General features: G+C 40.5%; 1 protein-coding gene and 1 non-coding gene across 3 annotated transcripts in view; one reads left to right on the top strand and one right to left on the bottom strand.

The window, feature by feature from the left end:
- Window positions 1-4,321: 4,321 nt before the first annotated feature.
- The window catches only part of plekhg2 (pleckstrin homology domain containing, family G (with RhoGef domain) member 2), a 61,411-nt gene continuing 44,824 nt past the window's right edge, over window positions 4,322-20,908 (top strand). For both annotated transcript variants that reach the window (XM_068317112.1, XM_068317114.1), the window contains exons 1-2: window positions 4,322-4,677; window positions 14,988-15,065. In XM_068317112.1, the coding sequence (XP_068173213.1) occupies window positions 15,017-15,065 (49 nt within the window). In that variant the 5' untranslated portion in view covers window positions 4,322-4,677; window positions 14,988-15,016. The remainder of the gene's footprint in view (window positions 4,678-14,987; window positions 15,066-20,908) is intronic.
- Window positions 14,031-14,124, bottom strand: trnar-ucu (transfer RNA arginine (anticodon UCU)). Its single transcript has 2 exons — window positions 14,088-14,124; window positions 14,031-14,066 (listed from the first exon to the last, which is right to left on the bottom strand). It is a non-coding gene; the product is annotated as a tRNA-Arg (tRNA).

Consider the following 20,908-nt stretch of genomic DNA (forward strand, 5'->3'; position numbering starts at 1 on the left):
CACCAGCAGAGTTGGAAAGTATCTCCTCTCTACAGCTAATTAAAGGCTATGAAACTGTCTGAGCATAATTCTGATTTAATGAACAAAATCTGCTGCTTCATTGGTGACTACGAGGCAGCTGAGTCCTTCCAAAAACCTGCAGAGAGGAAACAACAGGATGTTAATAATCCCCTGAGCAATAGGACATCTGTAATGTGCAGAGGGTTGGTATGCTCCAGGGCGACTTAAGAAAAGCTAACAAATCATAGCTTCGGCTGACACTACAGAGGGACACCAAACGCTCCTTTTACTCAATAATATGTAATTTAACTGGTGCAGCAATGTGACCTCAACGCTGACACCAATAAAGCTTATTTTGAGATTTAAATTGACAAGCCACATAGTTCGTTTCACAATGCTAGTCCAGAGGAACCAGTTGGTAAATTTTTGTTGCAAAAAATAGAAAATAAAATGTGTGAACTGTCCAGTCTGCTCCGATTCATCGTCATTCTGCATCAGGAAAACCAGAGTCAACAGTCACCAGCATTTGTTCCCCTTGACTCCTGGGGGAACAAAGATCTGTCTTGATCGACAGATGTCCAACCTTGTCCTTCCTCTGCAGTGGAATCCCAGACATCTTACGGAAGGAGCTAATTTCGACCTCTTGTAACCTTATTTTACCTTTGCTCACCAGAGTTCATACCGATAGTTGAGGGTTGAAACTGACTGGTAACTTAGGAGCTCTTTATTTGATATTCACCTCAAAATGCTGAATCTTGCTCATCAATAACTCCACCCAGCCTGGAGGGGGCACCCTGACAATTTACCGCAGAGAAGTGCTGACTCGCAGTGAGCTGACACCATAGACTGATGAACATGTGGTCCTAAACCAAGAACAGAAAACACCACCAGCTGCCCACCTCGCTTTGTAACTGTTCTCCTGCACCCTTCTCTTGTTGTTGTGTACACAAACATCCTCACTGATGCTGCTTTGTCAAGCATAAAATGCATTTTACAGGAGTGTCTTTACTGTAAACCTCTTGCCTCCCATTATCACCTCCATCTTTTAAAAAGCCACCTGCAGCTTTTAACAATTTCTCTTCTTCCTGCCTTAAAGCACTCTGTTGTACACACATATTTTCCTCCAGCTGATGACCTCTAACCTTTCCATGTGTTTATTCTTCTGTTAACCACACATGAACGCATGCCTACTGACACACAGACACACACACACACACACACACACACGCGGGTCTGGAGATTTGGGCGCCTCCAGTTTATCGTAACGAGACGGAAAACAGAGCCAAGATGGCAGCCGCCGTGTCATTAGCAGTGGAAATGTGGTCAGTTATTAGAGATGGAATATCAATATGACTTCATGTGAGGCTGATAGCTGATCCAGCGACAGGAAGCACAAGAGACGAGGAAAATCTCATGACAAGGTGAATCTGTAGCTCCCTGCATATGGCTGCTAAACAATTTAGTTTCTACTTGTCAGTGTTCAATTCATTTAGTAAAACATAGCAGTAAGTTATATATTTTTTAAAATTTTTAAATATGTTTACATTCTTAGAGTCCACTTTATTAGGTATGCCTGTCCAAACTTAACCTGCAGTAGAACATGAAGTTTAAGACAGTTGATGTTTTTACCAGGATCTGTTGGACTTTCAGGACTTGGCAGAAAAAACTGAACGGATTTCCATCGAAAGTCAGAATGCACTTTGGTTTTCAACGTTTAGTTTCTAGCAGTATAATTCATCCTGATGAAATAAATCAAGCCTGTTTAGGAGAACAGTATCTTCAAGTTAGTGCCAAATAAAACCCCACATCCACCAAATATAAATGCTTTGCTGTTACCAATCCAGTAATCTTAAATTATGGTTAGAAAGCTATGAGTTTTATTTTGGTTCAGGCTTATTGTTAAACCAGATATTTATACAAAGTGAGCGCCTGAAAATAGACAAGTCAAATAATGTATTGATTACTATCTGTGGATAATCCATTCATTCATGGTAAATTGATCAAAAATTAAATACTTTCAGAAACATATTTTTTCCTCAAGAAACATTTTAAAATTATATATGAAAGCATTTTATTTTGATTGTTGGTGGAAGGTTTGGCATATTGAACACATATATACATATACATGTACATGTACATGTACATATACATGTACATATACATATATATATACATATACATATACGCACACACGTGTGCGCGCGCACACACAAACACACACACACACACACACACACACACAGAGTTTGGAAAGTAATTGTCGGGAGGAAAGTGAGTCGAGGAATGTCTGAGTTTGGAATAACATTCAGGAACGGTGCCAACTCACCACCACTGTTTACCCTCTGTGTGTGTGTGTGTGTGTGTGTGTGTGTGTGTGTGTGTTTATTTTTTACTGTTCACACTTTGTTACATCTGCTTCTGTTTGTGTATGCATTCCTTCACTCTGTGTGTGTGTGTGTGTGTGTGTGTGTTTGTGTGTGTGTGTGTGTGTGTGTATGTGTGTGTGTGTGTTTATTTCAAGTTGTGTTTGTCCAGTATAGAGCTTTGACTGGTCCAGACTGGTAAACTGGTTGCTTAGATGGAACAGATGGAGTTAAGAATGTGTCTTTTTATTGGTCTTATCTTTGTGTGTGTGTGTGTGTGTGTGTGTGTGTGTGTGTGTGTGTGTGTGTGTGTGTGTGTGTGTGTGTGTGTGTGTGTGTGTGTGTGTTTGTGTGTGTGTGTGTGTAATGGTCTGGTTGTAAAGTCAAACTACAGGTGAATCTGAACATTTCTCACAACGAAACTTCGTTTGGGGATGAACACAAATTAAATATCATTCAAGAGCCTCTTCTAAATGAGACATGTAAGAGCATCACAGCTGTAAATAACAACTCACAGAAGCCAATTTCAACATGTGAATCCCTTTGTTATTATCATCATCATAATAGTAATAACAATAATAATAACAATAATTAACAATAACAATAACAACAACAACAACAACAACAACAACAACAATAATAATAATAATAATAATAATAATAATAACATATCTATAATGATGTCCAATCAGACCAGGATGTTGCATCTCACCTGAGCAACACCTAGTCAAATACTAAATATCTAAAAGAAGCAGCCGCAGCTAATGTAATTTGTCTGGTCCACATGCATCAGATAATAAGCATGCCTCAAACTAGCACTACTGCTAATATTAGCACATTTGCAGGCAACACTGCATTGTATTTCAAACACAAGAACTATAATCATCATCATCATCATCATCATCATCATCATCATCATCATCATCATCACCATCATCATGTATTTCATAATTAAATCCATAACAATATTGGATGTAACTTTTTTCACTGTTCTCAACGAAATTTGCTTAACATTTATGCTAACGACAGCAACACCGATTCTGTCTGCAAGTGTCCGAACAGTTAGTAAGGCCGAGGCTGAAACCAGCCCTGCATGAACTGGATCGTCTTCACTGGGAGCAGTGGAGGTGATGCAACACTTCGTCACCAGCAGCAGCAGGTACGTCCACTTGAGGCTCACGCGCGCCCTCTAGGCGAAATGCAGCCGTGACAAAATATCAATAAAGATTATTTGAACACTTTTTCGGTAGAAGTAGAAAACTGTTTACGACAGACGGAGCAGAAACCTGTCAGCTAGTCGTCTTTTACGGTCGATAAAAGGTGAAACCTTGATCTTGTATGTCATTTCGTGGGCGTGGGGAAAAAAAACCCGTTACCAGTGCTTTGGCCCCACCCGTGGGCAGTGTGACGATTTGTGGGGCACAATTGGAGGTAAGCTAGCTACCGTAAATCAGCAATAACTACTGTAAATCATCGATAATTGACGGCAGGGAGCCGGACTACGTGTGGTTAATCCGGTTCAAATTTTGTACCAGTGAAGTTGAATTCCAACAGAAACACTTTAAATGACGTCATCGGCCATGTTTCCATTTCTTAACGTCATGGCTCAGAAGTGAACGTCATTGACAAACGACTTGGCTCCGGGAGAGTTAGCTCACCTGAACGCAGAGCATCGGATGACGTCATCAGTCACACCTGAGACACACACACACACACACACACGGATGGCGGAGGTGTTGGTGATGGTGGAGGTGGAGGTCTCTTTGTTCTGGGACGGATCCAAGTGAAATTAAGACTTTCACCTTGAAACAAACATCCGGAGTGAATCTGCTTCTTAGAAAGCGTCCACCCCCCCCCCTCTCTCTCTATCGTTCCCTCTCTCTCTCTTTTTGATGGCTTTCGGACCTCCCTCTCCCTCCCTCCATCCCTCCCTCCTCCTCAACTGCAGCCGACTCTTCGCCGCCCGGAGCTCGTCTCCAAACCACCGGATCACATCTTTCACCGGGACATAGAGCTTCTTAGCCCTCCAACATGTCAGATTAAACGTTTTATTCTTCTTTTCGAAACTTTCTAGGCGGATGCTGAGATTACGTTACCGGACAGATGTCGGATGGATTTTGACTTTCTTTTTTCATTTAGTGCGTAAAACGTTTCCCAAGTGTGTTAGTGGATGAACGGAGGACTGGGGGTAGTATTAGAGAGACTGGGGGAGCTCGTTGAAGAAACTTTGTCCAATGCGTCCGGATAAACCAGCAGGAACACCGCAGAAAGACGCCCAGAGACATACATGTCCCGCATCCCCACCGGCACCGAGGTACGGTCACATCTTAATCAACCTTACGGTCAATCCGGTAACTTTACGCATGATAGAAGTAGAATAGGGGAGAAAGGTTTCAATGCATATCTGACCAAGTCATAATACACACTTTTTAAAAATATATGTAAACGTGTACAAACAAAGTTTATACAAATAAAGATTAAAAATAAAGTTATGCCTGCCATCAGAAATTCCTATTCTCGAACAAGAAAGTTTCACAGTAAAAGCCTCCTGCGGCCTCAGCCTCATGTTTGGTTCATAGACACCTGTAGCTGTATAGGTGTGGGCTTATTTTATATTAATGTCATCATTATTTCACTTAAGAGCATATGGTAAGGTTCACAGTGGCCACACCTTTACATTAAGACAAAATAATTTGTAATTATTTATTATAATCAAAAATCTGAATAATAACATAAAATATAAAAAGGAATGAAAGGTTGAGGTTTTCATAATAAAAGTCTTAAATTATTGTCCATTTGAAACAACATTGGTTATTTCTATGCATCGCCATGTTTGTAGCTTTTTATGTACTGTACTATAGTTATAGGTCTATTTTAGGTTATTAAGGTCAATATGTTCCTGTATAGAATGAAAGAAAGACTGTGGTTTATAGTATGCGGTTTAGACAAAAGCATTGAGAAACATGAATAATCAGAGCCGCACTGATGAGTTAGTAGTAATGATATGACTTTAATTGTGACAAATTATAGAGAAAAAAGAGAAGATGAGAAGGTTGAATTGTCTCACAATAAAAGCCCTAATCTTTGCATTTCAGTGTCGTTCAGACTAAAGTCTCTGAACATTTTAACTCATGGATTTTTGTGTTTTTAGGGTTCTTCTGCTTGTACGTATGAGGTAATTAACATGGTTAAATCTGTCAGAGCTCCAGACAGTATGATCTGTGTCAGTTAATCCTGGTCCTGCTCCACAGAACAGGACCAGGATTAACTGGTCCTGAGCAGTTTCTCTTAGGTAAGGTTAGTGCTTACCTAAGAGAACACAGGGCACCCGGTCTCTTCTGGAGGCTGTAATGTGCATTGAAACCTGTAGGGGGTACTATGACAACTTTTCACACTAGTCCGTCTACATCGGAAACCGAGAGGCAAACCTAGACGTGCTCAGTCATCAGTTTCAAACCCCTCGCTAGCTTTCAGCATCTTCATTTTCTCATTTTCAGCCCGTAAATATCATCACTCTGCAGGGCTGGCACTGATGTTTGGAGTCCTAAGGAGAGACTGAGGGTGATAACATGCATCTGATCCCTCTTAGCCTGTTTGTTCTCCTTGTCTCATCTTTCAAGCGTCTTTTAAAAACAAACTGGCCACACAGAAATATGTGGAATGTCAGCGAGAGACAGAGAGGTCCAGAACGACTGATCATAAGTCATGCAGACAACTAGAGTGTTGCACAGTAGAGTGCATACTTCACTGGATGCACCCCTCCATGAATTAAAGAGATCTTTATGTAGGGTTGGGGAAAACGAAAATGCAGAATTACGGAAAGCTATAAAATATTTCTGGATCTGTCTGTTCATGCAGGTCTGCTCCATAATATTCTTTTCTGGCTCATGACACATCTTTCCACTGTTTCTTGGAAACACTTCAAGCAGTTTTTTAATGTAAACCTGCTTACAAACAAACAACTAACCAGGTTGAAAACAGACCCGCCATCTGAGTTAACAAGATTTTCTTGTTGTGTATATTTGGGCAGTTTTTTTTGCCTCTGTTTAGATTTGACAGCCAAAGACGTGGCAGGAACTGAGAAGACGGGATGGATGAATAGCAAAGGGATGTGAGTGGGAACCAAACCCACACTCTCCATATGGGTTATAAATATTAGTTCTATTCCAATCAAATGACTCAAAATTCATGCAGTATTTAGACATTGGGTGTGGTGGCAGCAGTGTCTCCGTGGCACAATGGATTGTGCGTTTGATGTCTCGATAATGAAGGAAAAGAGGTCCAAAGGTTGTTGGTTCAAGGCCCACCATAGTCAGGCGTCACTTGCAGCAGATTGATTCTGAACATGTGGCTACTGTGTTGGATGACAGAACATATGACGTGACTGTCCTCTCTTCACAACATTTGTGTGTCGATGAATTGGCTTCAGATTCCTGGTACGTGGTCAGATGCTGTCTGTCTTTCTTCAGTCCACCCGTGGCGGGGGATCCTGAGTATTTCATGCTTGTTAAACATGAAACTAAATATTTCTATTTTAAAGACCATGTCTTCAGTCTCAACCCTCGGACTTGGAGTGGAAAGCCATGGCCAGGATTTGAGAAAGGACGAACATGTGGTTCATCTTTTCATGGGATTTGTTAAGTGTAACAAAACATCAGACTTTAATTGAAACATTTTGTTCTGAAATATCAGGTAGGAAATCAGAAGCTGTGTGGTTCTGCTCTCCAAAAACAAGATTTTGGCTTAATTTAGGCAGCATTAGGCCATTTCCTAGGACTGTTTCAGTTTGCATTGTCAGTTGGATGTCAGTGAAGGCATTATGGCAGCAGACAGAGTCACTTGAACACATCTGTGTTTTATAGAGATACTTCTCAATGACAGCAAATGATAGATGTGGCGGTGTGTTTAGGGTCTTCCAAAAGGCTGGGACAAGAGAGATGAGTTTTATTTACAGTATGTCCACGTAGAGGCCAGAGCTGTCACGGAGAGACTTAAAATCTCTTCTCAGCAGTGGATTCTCAGACATGAAGCGACTAATCACACTTCACTCAGGGGTGTTTGTGTGTGTCTTGGCTTACCGCATGTATGTTTGACGGTTGAATCATGGATGACTGCATCTCTGAGTGCCAATAATACCCTTAAATTTCTGCCGAAGAAAAGCACTAATGGGATTATAATTGTGTGTGTGTTTTGGCAGGCTGATGGCAGCTAAGTCCTTTTGAGCATCGATCTCACTAAAAACACACTTATTCGGGTCTGAACTGGGTCAACCTGGTTTGTTATTGATGTCTAATATGTGTGTGTGTTTGTACTTTAAGTGGTCCCATGACTAATGTAAATAACTATAATAAATAACAAATAGGTTAAAATGCACTCAATCATAAAACAAAATGTTCATATTTTAAAAATGTAATACCAATGAGATCAGCATTTAAGCACTGATGATATAATGATGTCATCAGTTTAATACCAATGATGCCAACATTTTAATACCATTGTCAGCGTTTAGAAGTGACCACTACCATCATAGTGCAACTGACTACGATGGTAGTTGGTTGGACTTCTAGTAAAGGACTCAAGGAGAAATTCTGAGTTCAAGTCTCTCCAGGGATTTTTAGGAACAAAAAAGAACTTCTGAGTTGTTGGATTTTTGTCACAATTTGAACTTTTAACCCTTCACTACCATCTTGTGGTCGCGTTGAAGATATGGACATTATTTTGGTACGCAAACGAGTCCAAACAGTCTTCAAGCAGACCTGAACTACTCCACTGTTACATCTGAACAACTTTTCCAAAGCACCGCTGATTTGACAGAAATCAAACACACCCCAACCATCTCAAGTATTTGGAAGCAATTTTAATATTGAGGCAAAGTAGTATAATTATGGGATGTGGGAGGATCGTTCCCTCGGCGACCTGTGTGTCTTGTTTATAATAATTAGTCTAACAATTTAGCCTGAGGTTGGACAGAGGCTGTGTGTGGCTGCAGATGAATTCACAGTGTTTCCAACCTCAGAGAGGGAGTGAGGGAAATAAACAAAACACACACACACACACACACACACGTGTGTGTGTGTGTGTGTGTGTGTGTGTGTGAGTGCACATGTACTTAACCACAGAGTGCACATGTGCACATGTACTTAACCACAGAGAGACAGGTTGTTCAGTTTATTTTAGGGTTTGCAGTAGCATTTATGGTCCAATGGGTTGAGCAAAGGATACTGGATGAAGATGGGCTGGTGTATTGATCCAATGGTTCTGTGTTTAAGTACCCCCAGAGTCAGTATTTGGCAACTCTAAACAGGTTTAAACTCGAACAATCAATGGCCATGTTCACTTCCAGGCTGGTATTCTTGCCTTAATGTGAAATTTTTTCAAGGCATTGTGGGAAAAAATCCAATATTTTCAAATTAGAATTGAGTCTTATTCATTTTTACTCCTACATCAGATCAATAGACCATTCATGGTCATGTGACATGAATGAGGACAGTCAGTTTCTTTTGCATTCACATTAGAGAGAAATGCAGGTTGCTGGAATTGGATCATCCACACAGCAGATCTGAGCTGAACAAAAATCAGAAGTTAACTGAAACATGTCTTCAGTTGCCCAAAATTAAACTACCATAATGAAATACAGTATTTTGTTGAACAAGAGATACAAAGGTCTACTTTACAGTGAGGAGAGGCATCTTATTGCAGACCGATGAGAAAATAATGACATTTTTGTGACTTTATTGTTGTGTTTTTTAACAGTGTGGGAACCCTGATCCATTTTGACGTTTTATTGGAATTGGGTTTAGGGTCTGATTTACAGTGAATGTCAGGCCTTGGTGGAGGAGTATGCTCCATTGTGTGCCCCTGCAGTTGTTACCACTTCTTCTGAAGTAGTTATTTGAGGCGTCTTTTCGAAAACTGAACTGCTGACCTCTGGGACCCGGAGGATAAAGAAGTACTTACAGTAAATTACTTTTATGGTCTGGGTTTTATTTGTAGACGTGGGTTTACGCACCAACGATGCTATGATGTGTTTGTCCTGTTCATGGTTTAAACCAGGTGTGTGTGATTACAGTCGGTTCAGGTATGTGTGTGTGTATGTGTGTGTGTGTGTGTGTGTGTGTGACGCCTCCTGCTGTCTCTCTGTACATTCCCATCATGAATCACCGCCCCCTACATCATCTCAGTCATCCCATAAAAACTTGCTGTTCTGTCATTTAGCGTCTCTCCACTGATTCCGTCTGCCCGTCGTGGACATCCTGACTAATAAAGATTTATTGAAAACTGCTATAAGACGTTTGCCGAGCAGCAAAGGCCTTAATCATCAGAAGAAAAATAAGAGACAGTGGTGCAGTGGGTAATGCTGTCGCCTCACAGAAAGACAGTTGGGGTTTGATTCCTGTTCTGTGCAGAGTTTGAATGTTCTTCCCATGCATGGATGGGTTTTTGCGGGCTCTCCGGGTTCTGCAGATTTCTTCCACCTCCAAAAACTTGCTGTTTAGGTGAAGAACTGATCAGTACCAAATTGTCCATGGTTCTGTGACACGCTGGCAACATGTCTAGAGCATCTCACCCCTCATAAGACCACTGGGATAGGCTCCAACATCCCATGACCTGCGAAAGCAGAGGAAGTGGTTCAGAAAATGAATTAATTAAGATTTCACATGTCAAAATAACTCAGGAAATATCAGACTAAGTGAACGGTTTGCTCTGATGTTGAACTTCATGTTGCTTTCCTGTTGAGGTGTAATCTACAGTATATTGTCCTTCTTTTATTCAAGATCTGTGAACTTCTGAGCAGGAAACAAACACAATGTATTTATGTGCATGAGGAACAAACATTGAAACTGCTGACAATTCGGTTTAGGATGAAGGTTAGAGCCAGCAATAAAGACTATAGGCTGCATTAAAAAAACTCTGTCATAACCTGCCTGTTTTTTCATATATTTAAAATTATTGATGGGGTTGTTTCCTTGTAGGAGCTAAATGATGTAGGAACCATGTTTTTTGGTCATGTTTCTGCCTGGAAGCATTTACAGCTGAACTCAACTGAGAAACTTAATGACAATAAAACAGAGTATGCAAACTTAAAGTGGCGCATGGACTTTTCATCATAAGGAAGCACATCAGCGCGTCATTCTTGTAAGTGTGACGGAATACCTCTGTGGAATAAAGCTTGGCTTAGCCTCTATACCCCCAAGGATAAAATTAATTCAGTTGAGGTAGAGATGTAAAAGTTACATTACAGTACCACAGTATTTGTGTTGTTTTTATGTCCTGTAATGTTTCTTCTAAGTCTTAAAGAATAGTACTTTTGTATTTAGGGTAGTAGTGGCATTGAAATGACCTCCAATGGAGATTATAGATTGAAATTTAGTAGTAACGGTTTACAAATAATTCACATTACGAATTACGGATATTTAAAGTGAATGAATATTGAGTTAGTATTCCATTGAGTTTCTTCATTTTAATTGGGTTTACTAAAGTTTTCAGAGTAAATACAGCTTGTCCACATCTGTGAACAGGCTCCCATCTGAAACTACGCCTGTATGACATCATATCTGGTGACTTATTCTGCATTTTAAGTTCCATTTTTATCATTAAACAGACAGTAAACTAGAAAAAGATTCCCTTCTCCAGTTAAAAAATCCCCCAAATCTACCCATTAACTTCCTAGCTGGCTAGGATGTTAGTAGTTATTAGCAACCATGATAATGGTTATTAGCAACCATCAACATACTGGCCAGCTAATATTAACTGTTGGTCTGTGGGAGTCCTGCTGCTCCTATGGAGTGAGTCTGTTAGCTGTTGCATTATGGGGAATTTCAATATTTCTAGAGCTGTTGCCCTCGATCTGTTTAGTATCAGGATCTTCAAACTGACATCGATTCACCCCCCCAGATTCCAATCTCAGAAGAGCTTTATTTTTAGACGTTTATGATATAGTGATGAAACCCAGGGCTGAAATAATATCACATTCTGTCCTTGTGAAATACATTGTTCTGCTTTTGTTTGGGAACCCCTTCAAGGTCTCCCTTGGGGGGTTCGTGGATTGCGAAATCCATACTTCACACCTCTTCAAAAATGCACATCGTGAGCTCCAATTGGAAACATGAGAAAATCAAATATAGCAAACAGACCTGTTTATTTCATCATGCTCCTGCTGCCAAACTGTCTTTTGTAATCAGATTATATGTCAGGTCACATTCCAGAGGAACCCCTCCTGCAACAGATGTTCCCGTCCTGCTTCCACCCTTCGAACAGAAGGGGAGGAAACTATGAAGCGACCAAGCAGACGAATCAGATGAGAGGCACCCGCGTTTAGCTGCGTGCCAACAGATAGAGATCAGAGCCTCTCCAATGAATTCAGGCTTCATGTTTCCCTTGCAGACGTTTCAGGTGCATCATTCCTGTGTTACATAAGGAGATGATACCTGTGGGTCCCCTCATCCCTTACCCCAGTCTGATTTATGATTCTAATTTTTAAAAACACTCAGAATTTAAATGAGCCATAAACAGACTTGTTGAGCAACGCATATTCAAACACACAAGGAAATTATTTCTTCACTCAGAGGACCAAAAATTATAACAATTGAGTCAGATTATATCTAATTATCATTTAATTCATCTTCTCATTGTTGCTTTGACAGAACGAGTGGTGATCTGAACAGCTGGAGGTCATCAGAGATCAGCCTGTGCTTCTCTCATAATGAATGATGTTGTTCTCATTACCTGTAGTTTTTGATAGCAGACGATCATCACAGGGAGTTGCATCATCATCATCTGTGTTTGTGTTCTGTTGGCTCATTTTGTGAGAATTTGTCGAGACAAATTTTTTCAAGCTGTAAAGCAAAAACCAGTCGCTAAAATTTCCATACATTTAATTTATTTTTTTATTCCTTTTTTTCTGCAGACATAGTTTTAACAGTCACAACTTGAATCTTTCTGTCTTTTGTTTAATACACCCCTGGTGGCTCATGGGAAGTGCATTGTTAGAAGTATAACCGATTATCATTATGAGATTATTTACAGTCTGTGGATGTATTGACTTGTGAGCTCAATTGTCAGACAAAGTACCACCACTGTGTGTGTGTGTGTGTGTGTGTGTGTGTGTGTGTGTGTGTGTGTGTGTGTGTGTGTGTGTGTGTGTGTGTATCAGTTTGACGCCGGGAACACAATGGAGACAGCAGGACAACAATAGTGTGTGTGTGTGTGTGTGTGTGTGTGTGTGTGCGTGCGTGCGTGCGTGTGTGTGTGTGTGTGTGTGTGGGTGCTTTCGTGTGTGTGTGTGTATGTGTACACAGAGACCACCCATAGTGATTCTGGCCTACATACTGTGACCATGTGACCCAGTGGACTTCCTAACAGACGTGTCAGTGGGGAACATTATTTGCAGTTCTGTGGATGTTATACTTTGGATTTTCAAGATGAAGTTGGTTTTAAGGAGATGTCGGTTGAAGCAGTGAACCAGAGGAACCTGTCCTCCATTCACCAAGTTGTCTCGACATAGTAACAGAGCCCCGATCATTGTGTTGAATGAAGATGAAGTTTGTCATTTGTGCTTCCTGTTGCCTGTGAGGCAAAGCTGAGGGCTCAGCCCTCTCGGTCAATGATCTCATTTTAACATGAACCCCAAAGACAAAGAAAAAATGTAAACACAGACTCTGATAGTGGTTGTTTTGGGATATTGTAGGACTCTTCGAGCCCCACAGACCAACGGACATTAAAGGACGGGCTCATCACTACCTCTGATTCGCTATTTTATTTATCACACCTTTTCTGTTTGGACGTTCTCTTCTTTGTCTTCCTGCAGCTGTGTTTACTCCATAAAGGTCAACCTTTGAATCCGTTAATATTAACCAGCTGATTTTTATTTGGTGTTCTATTATTTCGCACTTTCGTAGCTCTTTTTTACTGCTGGTAATCATAATGCATTTTTTATTTTACACATAATAAAAAAGTATTTATATCTATTGTGTCTCATAAATTTTTTAAATTACTTCTTTTATTATTTATTATAGACATCCATCTGTGTATAATCATTTCATTTAAAAACTGTTATTTTACTTTGTGTGATTTTATATTTTAATCAAATGTTATGCTTCTGTGTTTCAAAATATTTAAATTATATGTAGTCTCAGGTTATACATTTGATTAAAATGTAAACATTAAAAGGCAGCAGCAGAGGTCATCTGTATGGACATGAAGCTGTGACCTCTGACCTTTTACCCTTCGTCCTCCAGCAGAACCTGGTTCTGGTAAAGGAGAACTGGGTTTGATGGATTTGACGTGTCATGACTCAGCTGCTGTGTGTGTGTTTGTGTGTGTGTGTGTGTGTGTGTGTTTGAATGGGATGCTGTGGAGTCGGTAGGTGACACACACTGCTGTGTTTTCTCTGGCTGTACAGTGTGTTTAACCTGACAGTAAACTCTGTGTTGGTTAACCACATCTTTGGATCTGATCCATGTCCTCCTCCTCCTCCTTCTGAACCACACAAACGAGACTGAAGCAAACTTGGTTTATTTTTGTTCACTTACTCTTAACACTCTGAGATAATCTGCTTTTCTTTCTCTAAAGATTTGCCATACATTTCAGTGGATGTGAGTTTCTTAGGTCCGGTTCTGAGCTGCAGATGTGAAGCTGGTCCTTGTGAACTTCTGCCAAGATAAAGAACGACTCTGGTGGGACTCGAACCCACAACCTTTGAATAACTCCTCCTTAGTACTCAGCTAGAAGTCCAATGCGCTATCCATTACGCCACAGAGCCACATGTGGGCCTCTGGCTGTATTCAGTCCTCTGGCTTTAAGTCCATCTCAGACCACCTCGGTCTTGACACACTTCTGTTTTTGGGATGTTTTAGGAACCATTAGACTAAACTGGGTCTGATGGGGATCGGCCTGTGAACTGAATTTAATCCAACTAATCCTGTTACTTCCCGCTATACCACATGATCCACGTCTCCCGTTGAAGTCATAGTCGGTGGGGTTTTAAGTTTGTCAATAGGAGCACACATCAAGTCCAAAATTTTTCTTTGTCCAGAACAGAATTTTAAGCTCAAAGCCAACTGGTCTCAGTGGAAAAAAAATTAAATGAAGTTTCCTTTTAACCTGGAGGAGGATTTGCAGGTGTTGCACAAACATCACAGAATCCAACCTGCGACACGTTTACATGTCTGCATCTGGCTTATATTACCAACAGCTCCTCACCCTCCTAAAGCCCCTCACCCCTCTCTCAGCCGCCGTCTCCTCCTCACCCGACCCACATTTCTGTCGTCCAGCAGACAGCTGCAGAAACACTCCGCGTACAGAGGCCTAAGTGGGTCAAACCGTGTTACTGTATCAATGACTTTGTAGGAGGCCGTTAGCAGACCTCATTCTTGTCTCCCTGCCAAACATTACACATGTCCTCACTCTTTTTACACCAGAGAGAATTCCTTTATGGCCCTCCTCTCCTTCTCTGCTGTCAAACAAAGCCGTGTGAAGGTTTCGGCCTCCTGCTTCTCGCTGTGTTTAGTCTCTTTGTGTCACCGTTGAGCTTTTATGTTGTGACTCACAGAAAAAAAACCCAAGAACAAAACATATGGTGATGGAGAAACTAACCAGAGTCCTCTCATCGGTCTTTCTCTGCAGGTTTCTATTTCCTGTGACATCATCGCACCATGCCTGAGGGGTCACGGCGCGGCAGCCAGAGATCGCCGAGCAACACAGGTAAGAGGCAGAGCTTGGAGTCTCCGCCTTTGAGAAGAGACTCCTGTGTTTCAGGACTGTTCAGAGAGTGGAGCATGCACATTTTTTGAACCAATCAGCAGCCGGATAGAAAGCTAGAGGACCTTTGAATTCTAGAAATCAGCTCTAGTGTCCTTTGGGAACTATCCATCTATTTTTTTGTACATGACACGACTGTATGCGTCTCATCTACACCCACTTTTCCACATCGCGGGTAATGCTGGAGCCTATCCCAGGTAGCCACGGACAAGAGGCAGGGGACACCCTGGATGTATCGCCAGCGCATCGCGTTGTGGGGAACTATCCCTTTATGATTAATTTTTCTGTACCGATCTGCAAATTGTTTTGTTTTCTGTTGCATCTGAATGTTTGTTTGTTTATTTGTTTGTTTTTTATTTTTAGTAGATTTACACAGAAACAACTGATTTTTATGACTCACTTTGGGTTCGGCACGTGGCAGCAAAGATGCTGTTAAAGTTGGGATTGGCTCACACACACACACACATACAGACACACACACACACACACACACACACACACACACGCACGCACACACACAGACTCATGATTCAGGATTGCTTTTTAAACTGTTCCGCCACAATCATTGAGTTTTACTAAACCATTAACTGTCATACAAATAATCCAGATTAATTATTTGATGTTTGTGGTATTAAAGGTTTTTTTTCCTGATACCTTATTGCTGCATATTTGTTGAATCCCCTCCAAATTATCCAGCTCTCCTTCCTCATTTGGATGAGCACCAACTTGCTCCCACAGCCAGCTCTGTGGTGTTTGCCTTCACCACTAAATGATCCATGATGTTCATGCTAATAGATGCTCATCGAAAGGCTAAGCGGCTCGTGCAAAAGTTTAATTTAATTCTCCACTCACAGCAGAATAAGTGCAACCAGATGATGTCATTAACGAGCGCCGATCAAGCAGGAGACCATGGAGAACAATGTGGAAATAGTGATGAAATATGACATTTCTGTTTTATCTGCCTGTTTTCATAAACAGGAATTAAGGTAATTCTAACGTTTATGCAAAATAATTGCAATTACGATCAGGTGATTATTCTTTACTGTGGTTCATTGCAGTGTAAATGATGTGTTTGGACTCTCTTACCTGCCAAGGTAAGCAGCAGATGTTTGTGAACACCACTTTAAGAAATGACTGTGTCCCCCGACTCCTTTAAAAAAATGCACTCTGTGGAGAGTTGAGGTCAGGAGAAACTTCATGAACAGATGCAGGAAATTTTAACTCTTGTGATTTTGGTGTTAAATGTGCCACATTTAGTTTTAGAGAGAATAAGTTTGTCAACAGCGTTGCACCAGCCTGTTAGGAGACTTTTAACCTCAGTAACATCTGCGCTCAGACCCTTAAAAAGAAATTCAATGGAAGTTAAACATTAAAAACATTTAGAAAATACAGTAAACTGAAATATTATACAACTATTGTTACAGCCCATGTCGGCAGTAACCCCTAGAATAATGCTGAAGTCTATGAGATGTTTGTGATGAAATAACATTAATTGCATAAAAAGATGGAAAGCGTGATCAGATTTATAACCTCCAGTGATGTGAAGATGTATTATCATTCTAGGTGTGAATGATTAGGTAGCAGGTGTGAACAGCGTCTGGTAGGTTTGAGTCCCATCTTTACTGAGTCAGACGCCTCTTAAAAACCCAAACTGTACAAACATTTAATCAGACTATAAAACGAAGACATTAGATTTCATATAAAGCATATTTGTTCCTGCTGCTTCCAGGGAGTAACTTTTTTTTCTTTATTTCTCCACTGAAAGTCATTTTAACCAGATTTATTTCAGTGTTTTGAGTCTTGGATCAATTTCCTCTCTGAGCTGTGACTTCCTGTCACAAAGCAGGGAGCGAAGCCAAATGGACACACACACACAAACACACAAACACACATACACGCACACACACACGCAAACACACACACAGACTCAGTAATGATGTGTAATTACACACAGAATGCTGGGATCCCACATGCTGTTTAGTTGCTGGGTTGTTATATTGGCGTCCATAGTTAGCCTTCACACACAGAGAAACATACCAGAACACACTGCAATCATAGTAGAGGCAACAGATGTTTACACAAACACACACACACACACACGCACACACACACGTACACACACACACTGAGCACCATTCAAACATAAAAGTGTTTTTAATAGCTTTTCTTATAGAACGGAGACTGGTTAAAACATGACATTAGAATACATTCAATTGCAACAATAATCCCAGGCATGAAAATAACATAACCATAAATTTGTGAGAAAGCTGCAGAAGTCAATCCAATTTTAGGTGTGATTTAAATGAGATCTCAGGTACTTGTAGTTTTTTCAAATTAATTATTGCGATATTTTTAAGGTGGTAAAAGGTGAGTCAGTTTCTCTTTAAATTATTTGTTGTAAGGTTGTAGAAATCTTTCAATGAGTTTATCAACACACCTATTCAGTAAAAGTGACAACACTGTAATATATAGTTGTCTATCATCTGGATACCTTTGGGAAGAGATGAAAAAAAATCCATATCGTAAGAATTAGCAAGAACAGAGGGGGCCCGAGAGTGGACCCAAGGGGAACACCGTTAATCTTTGCGCGGATAAAATCACCAATCAACATAAAGTAGTCCCTAGTTTCTAAGTGTAATTTAAACAAATTCGCACTCACTCTTCCAGATCTATATTATGGCGCTTGTGTTAAAAGCAGTGGTGATATGGAGCAGTTCTAAAGCATTTTGGACGTTGATCAGGTGAAAATCATTTAGACTTTTCGTGGCTGGGGGGGTGGCTGAACTCCAGAGTGAAATGTGTTAAAACCATAGAGGCAGCATTTGTTTAGAAAAAAACACACACATCCCTGATCCTTGCATTCATGCAGAATTGGTATGTCGGCAGTTGCGCACACACACACACACACACCCACACACACACACACACACACACACACACACACACACACACACACACACACACACACACACACACCAATATTTTCTGTGTGCAGGAAGTTGTATGGTTTGTGGTGATAAAGTGTAGCACTGAACGGTGTTTCGGTACACATGCACGCACAATAAAATGCCACAGCAGTTCTGTTGATTATAACTATAGAAAAGAGTGAAGCAGAAAATAGAGAGAACGCCCAAGATAACATGGTAAGATGAAGGATAGATTAGGACCAGAGAGGAAGAGGAAGAGGTGGAGAGGAGGGAGGAGGAGGCTTCTCGTGTGAGGAGGCGAAGAGGACAGAGGAGAAGCTGAAGTGAAGGGAGAATTCCGTTATTTTTAACTCCAGTTGTGTTCTCATCTGTGATTGGCTGCTTTCTGATGCCTCCCTGCTGCTATTACCATAATGACAAACATATAGAACATAATAAGTAACAGGCGACAAGCCGACCTCAGAGTTTAGACTGAAAACACAGCAAAACCAGTTACAAAAGCAAAAACAGCCAGAAAGAAACATTCCAGGAACTGGGAAGAGTGGTTTCAGCCGATTTGATTCAAACTATAGACTTTTAACATTATTGGCATCCATTTCTCAAAATAGACATGACCACAGATCCCCAAAGAGACACAAGCTTCCTCAATGAGAAGATGTAAGTGAATTATATCATTAAAATAAAATAAATCAGAAGCTTATTAATGCACCCCCATGTATTCTTAGATCCCCAGAGGAGGTCATGACCACATCCTGTTTCACTGCCAAAATGAAAAAAACAAAACAAAACAAAACAAAAGAACCCAGCAGGTCCACGTGAAAGTTGAATATGAAGTAACTGGATTCTGTTTAGGGTCTGAAGATGTTTCACCTCTATTGAGGAGTGTCTTTTGACGTCAATAAAACATGAAGAGTCATTGAAATCCTAAAGGAGGTGGCACAGAGAGGATGAAAACAGGCCATTTGCGACGTCATTACAGGTCAGTGAAACGTTGATGTCACAGAGGAAAGGAAATGTGAGCCTGTTGATCTGAGTGAGTCAGAGGATAATCTTTTGAGTTTTTCATGCTTCAGCATGATTTGACTTTGTGTCTCTCCCTTCATTCATGGAAATAATTGCGACAAACCAACAAAAAACAAAACCAACAGTCTCTTTCCGCCATGATCAAGTAATGCCTTGTGTTTTTGGTGGAAGTCACAGATACAGTATGTCAGAAAACCAAACATCCTGTTGATCAGCCATAACATTTGCCTGCTTGGCATTAAATTTCATGCAATTGTGCAGTACTGAGCTTCCTTCTTTTTCAGTATGAACACACTGTAAAGAGGATTTATCCAGTAATGCTTCATATAAACTGGGCACTGCGCAAAATGCACGACCAGAACTATCAGGAGACTGTTGGGTTTAGTGCAATGACCTAATGGGGAAACTGAGCTTGCTTTGGTGGGGGCTTGTGCTCTTAGTGACGCCTAGCCTTCTATGAAACAAAGCTGAACTTTGATTCCACAACTGTATCCCCCCGCCCCCCGCTTTCCCCCCTTCGAGGTCTGCATTCTTGAAAACAGACCACAGACGTTTAGATTTTTATTTAGTGGTGGCAGAAAAAAATGTAGAAAAGGTTTCAGCAGAAATTCCAAAGAGGAAAAACACATACGGTATATTTAATTTCTTATATTTCACAGAGGAATTATCCACATGTCGTCTGCTTCATATGAGTTTAATTTGAAAGGAAATAAACATGTTTCCAGTGGTGAGGTCAGGTGTGCAATAGCCTATATCTTAATGCCGGCAGAATACTCGAACTGATGACATTGAATTAGTCTTACGTGTGAATTAAATGTTCTTCTTAATAGAGGATCATTGAAAAAAAAGTTTGTCCACAATGACAAAAAATATAAAATATCACGGGTTTCGCTTCATAATTTCTTATTTTTTTTAAGGAACTTGATGTGAAATCGGTTAAATGATTTGCTTACATTTGAAGTTAGCAGATGGGGTCAGAGAGTTCACGCCTGCTGGAAGAATGAATGTAAACACCGTGGCACTGAATGTTTGTGTTTGGCACTGTATTGTGAAGGGTTCAAAGGTCACATGGGCGCGTCGTAACATCGGTCGCCTGTCCTGTAAATGATGATACAAGACTTCCTGTCTCTGTCTTCGTCAACACAACCCTTTGTCTCCACTGCCGCCTGATTGCTTTCACTTTTTTAACATTTGATCCTGTTCCGCTAAAGGGAAAATTCCAACATTCCCAATAGATGTAGATGTACTTGTCTACTGATTAATGGTGTATGTGTAAAATATCACAAGGTTAGCAAATCTTAGCATGCTGTGATACTAGCTGAAGATGATAATTTGAGTTGCATGTTAATTTGAGTTATTTAACAGAAAATGTGCCAGAAAATCAACATGTTAGGAAATACTATCTTGCTAATCCGAAATAGATATACACTTTATTAATCCTGAGGAAAATTCAGAGCAATGTTAGCAAATTTTATCAAGTTACAGCACATAAATCAGCTTATCAACAACCCGCAGCTAGTTTTAGCAGATTGCTCTTTGTGAAAGCTTTGCTTTTTATTGCTAAATGTAGCTGCTAATGCATAACTCTGAAGCTTGAGCTTGTCGCTCCAAACACTCAAAGCTGTTCAGAGATTTTATTTTGTTCTCCAGTCTGTGATTTATGGCAAACTTACATTGAAACTATTTAAACATTTGGTGTTTTCATTGCATTTCACTGCTGTCATTGTTTCTCTGTCAGTCCTCGTTTATCTTTAGAGCCACTGTGGTGTGAAATGGATTTCTTCCAAAATGTTTAAGGTTTGAGGTTTAAGCTCAAATGGAGGGCGAAGTTGCTGT

The sequence above is a fragment of the Antennarius striatus genome, chromosome 6 (genome assembly GCF_040054535.1).
Source record: "Antennarius striatus isolate MH-2024 chromosome 6, ASM4005453v1, whole genome shotgun sequence".
Classification (NCBI taxonomy): domain Eukaryota; kingdom Metazoa; phylum Chordata; class Actinopteri; order Lophiiformes; family Antennariidae; genus Antennarius; species Antennarius striatus.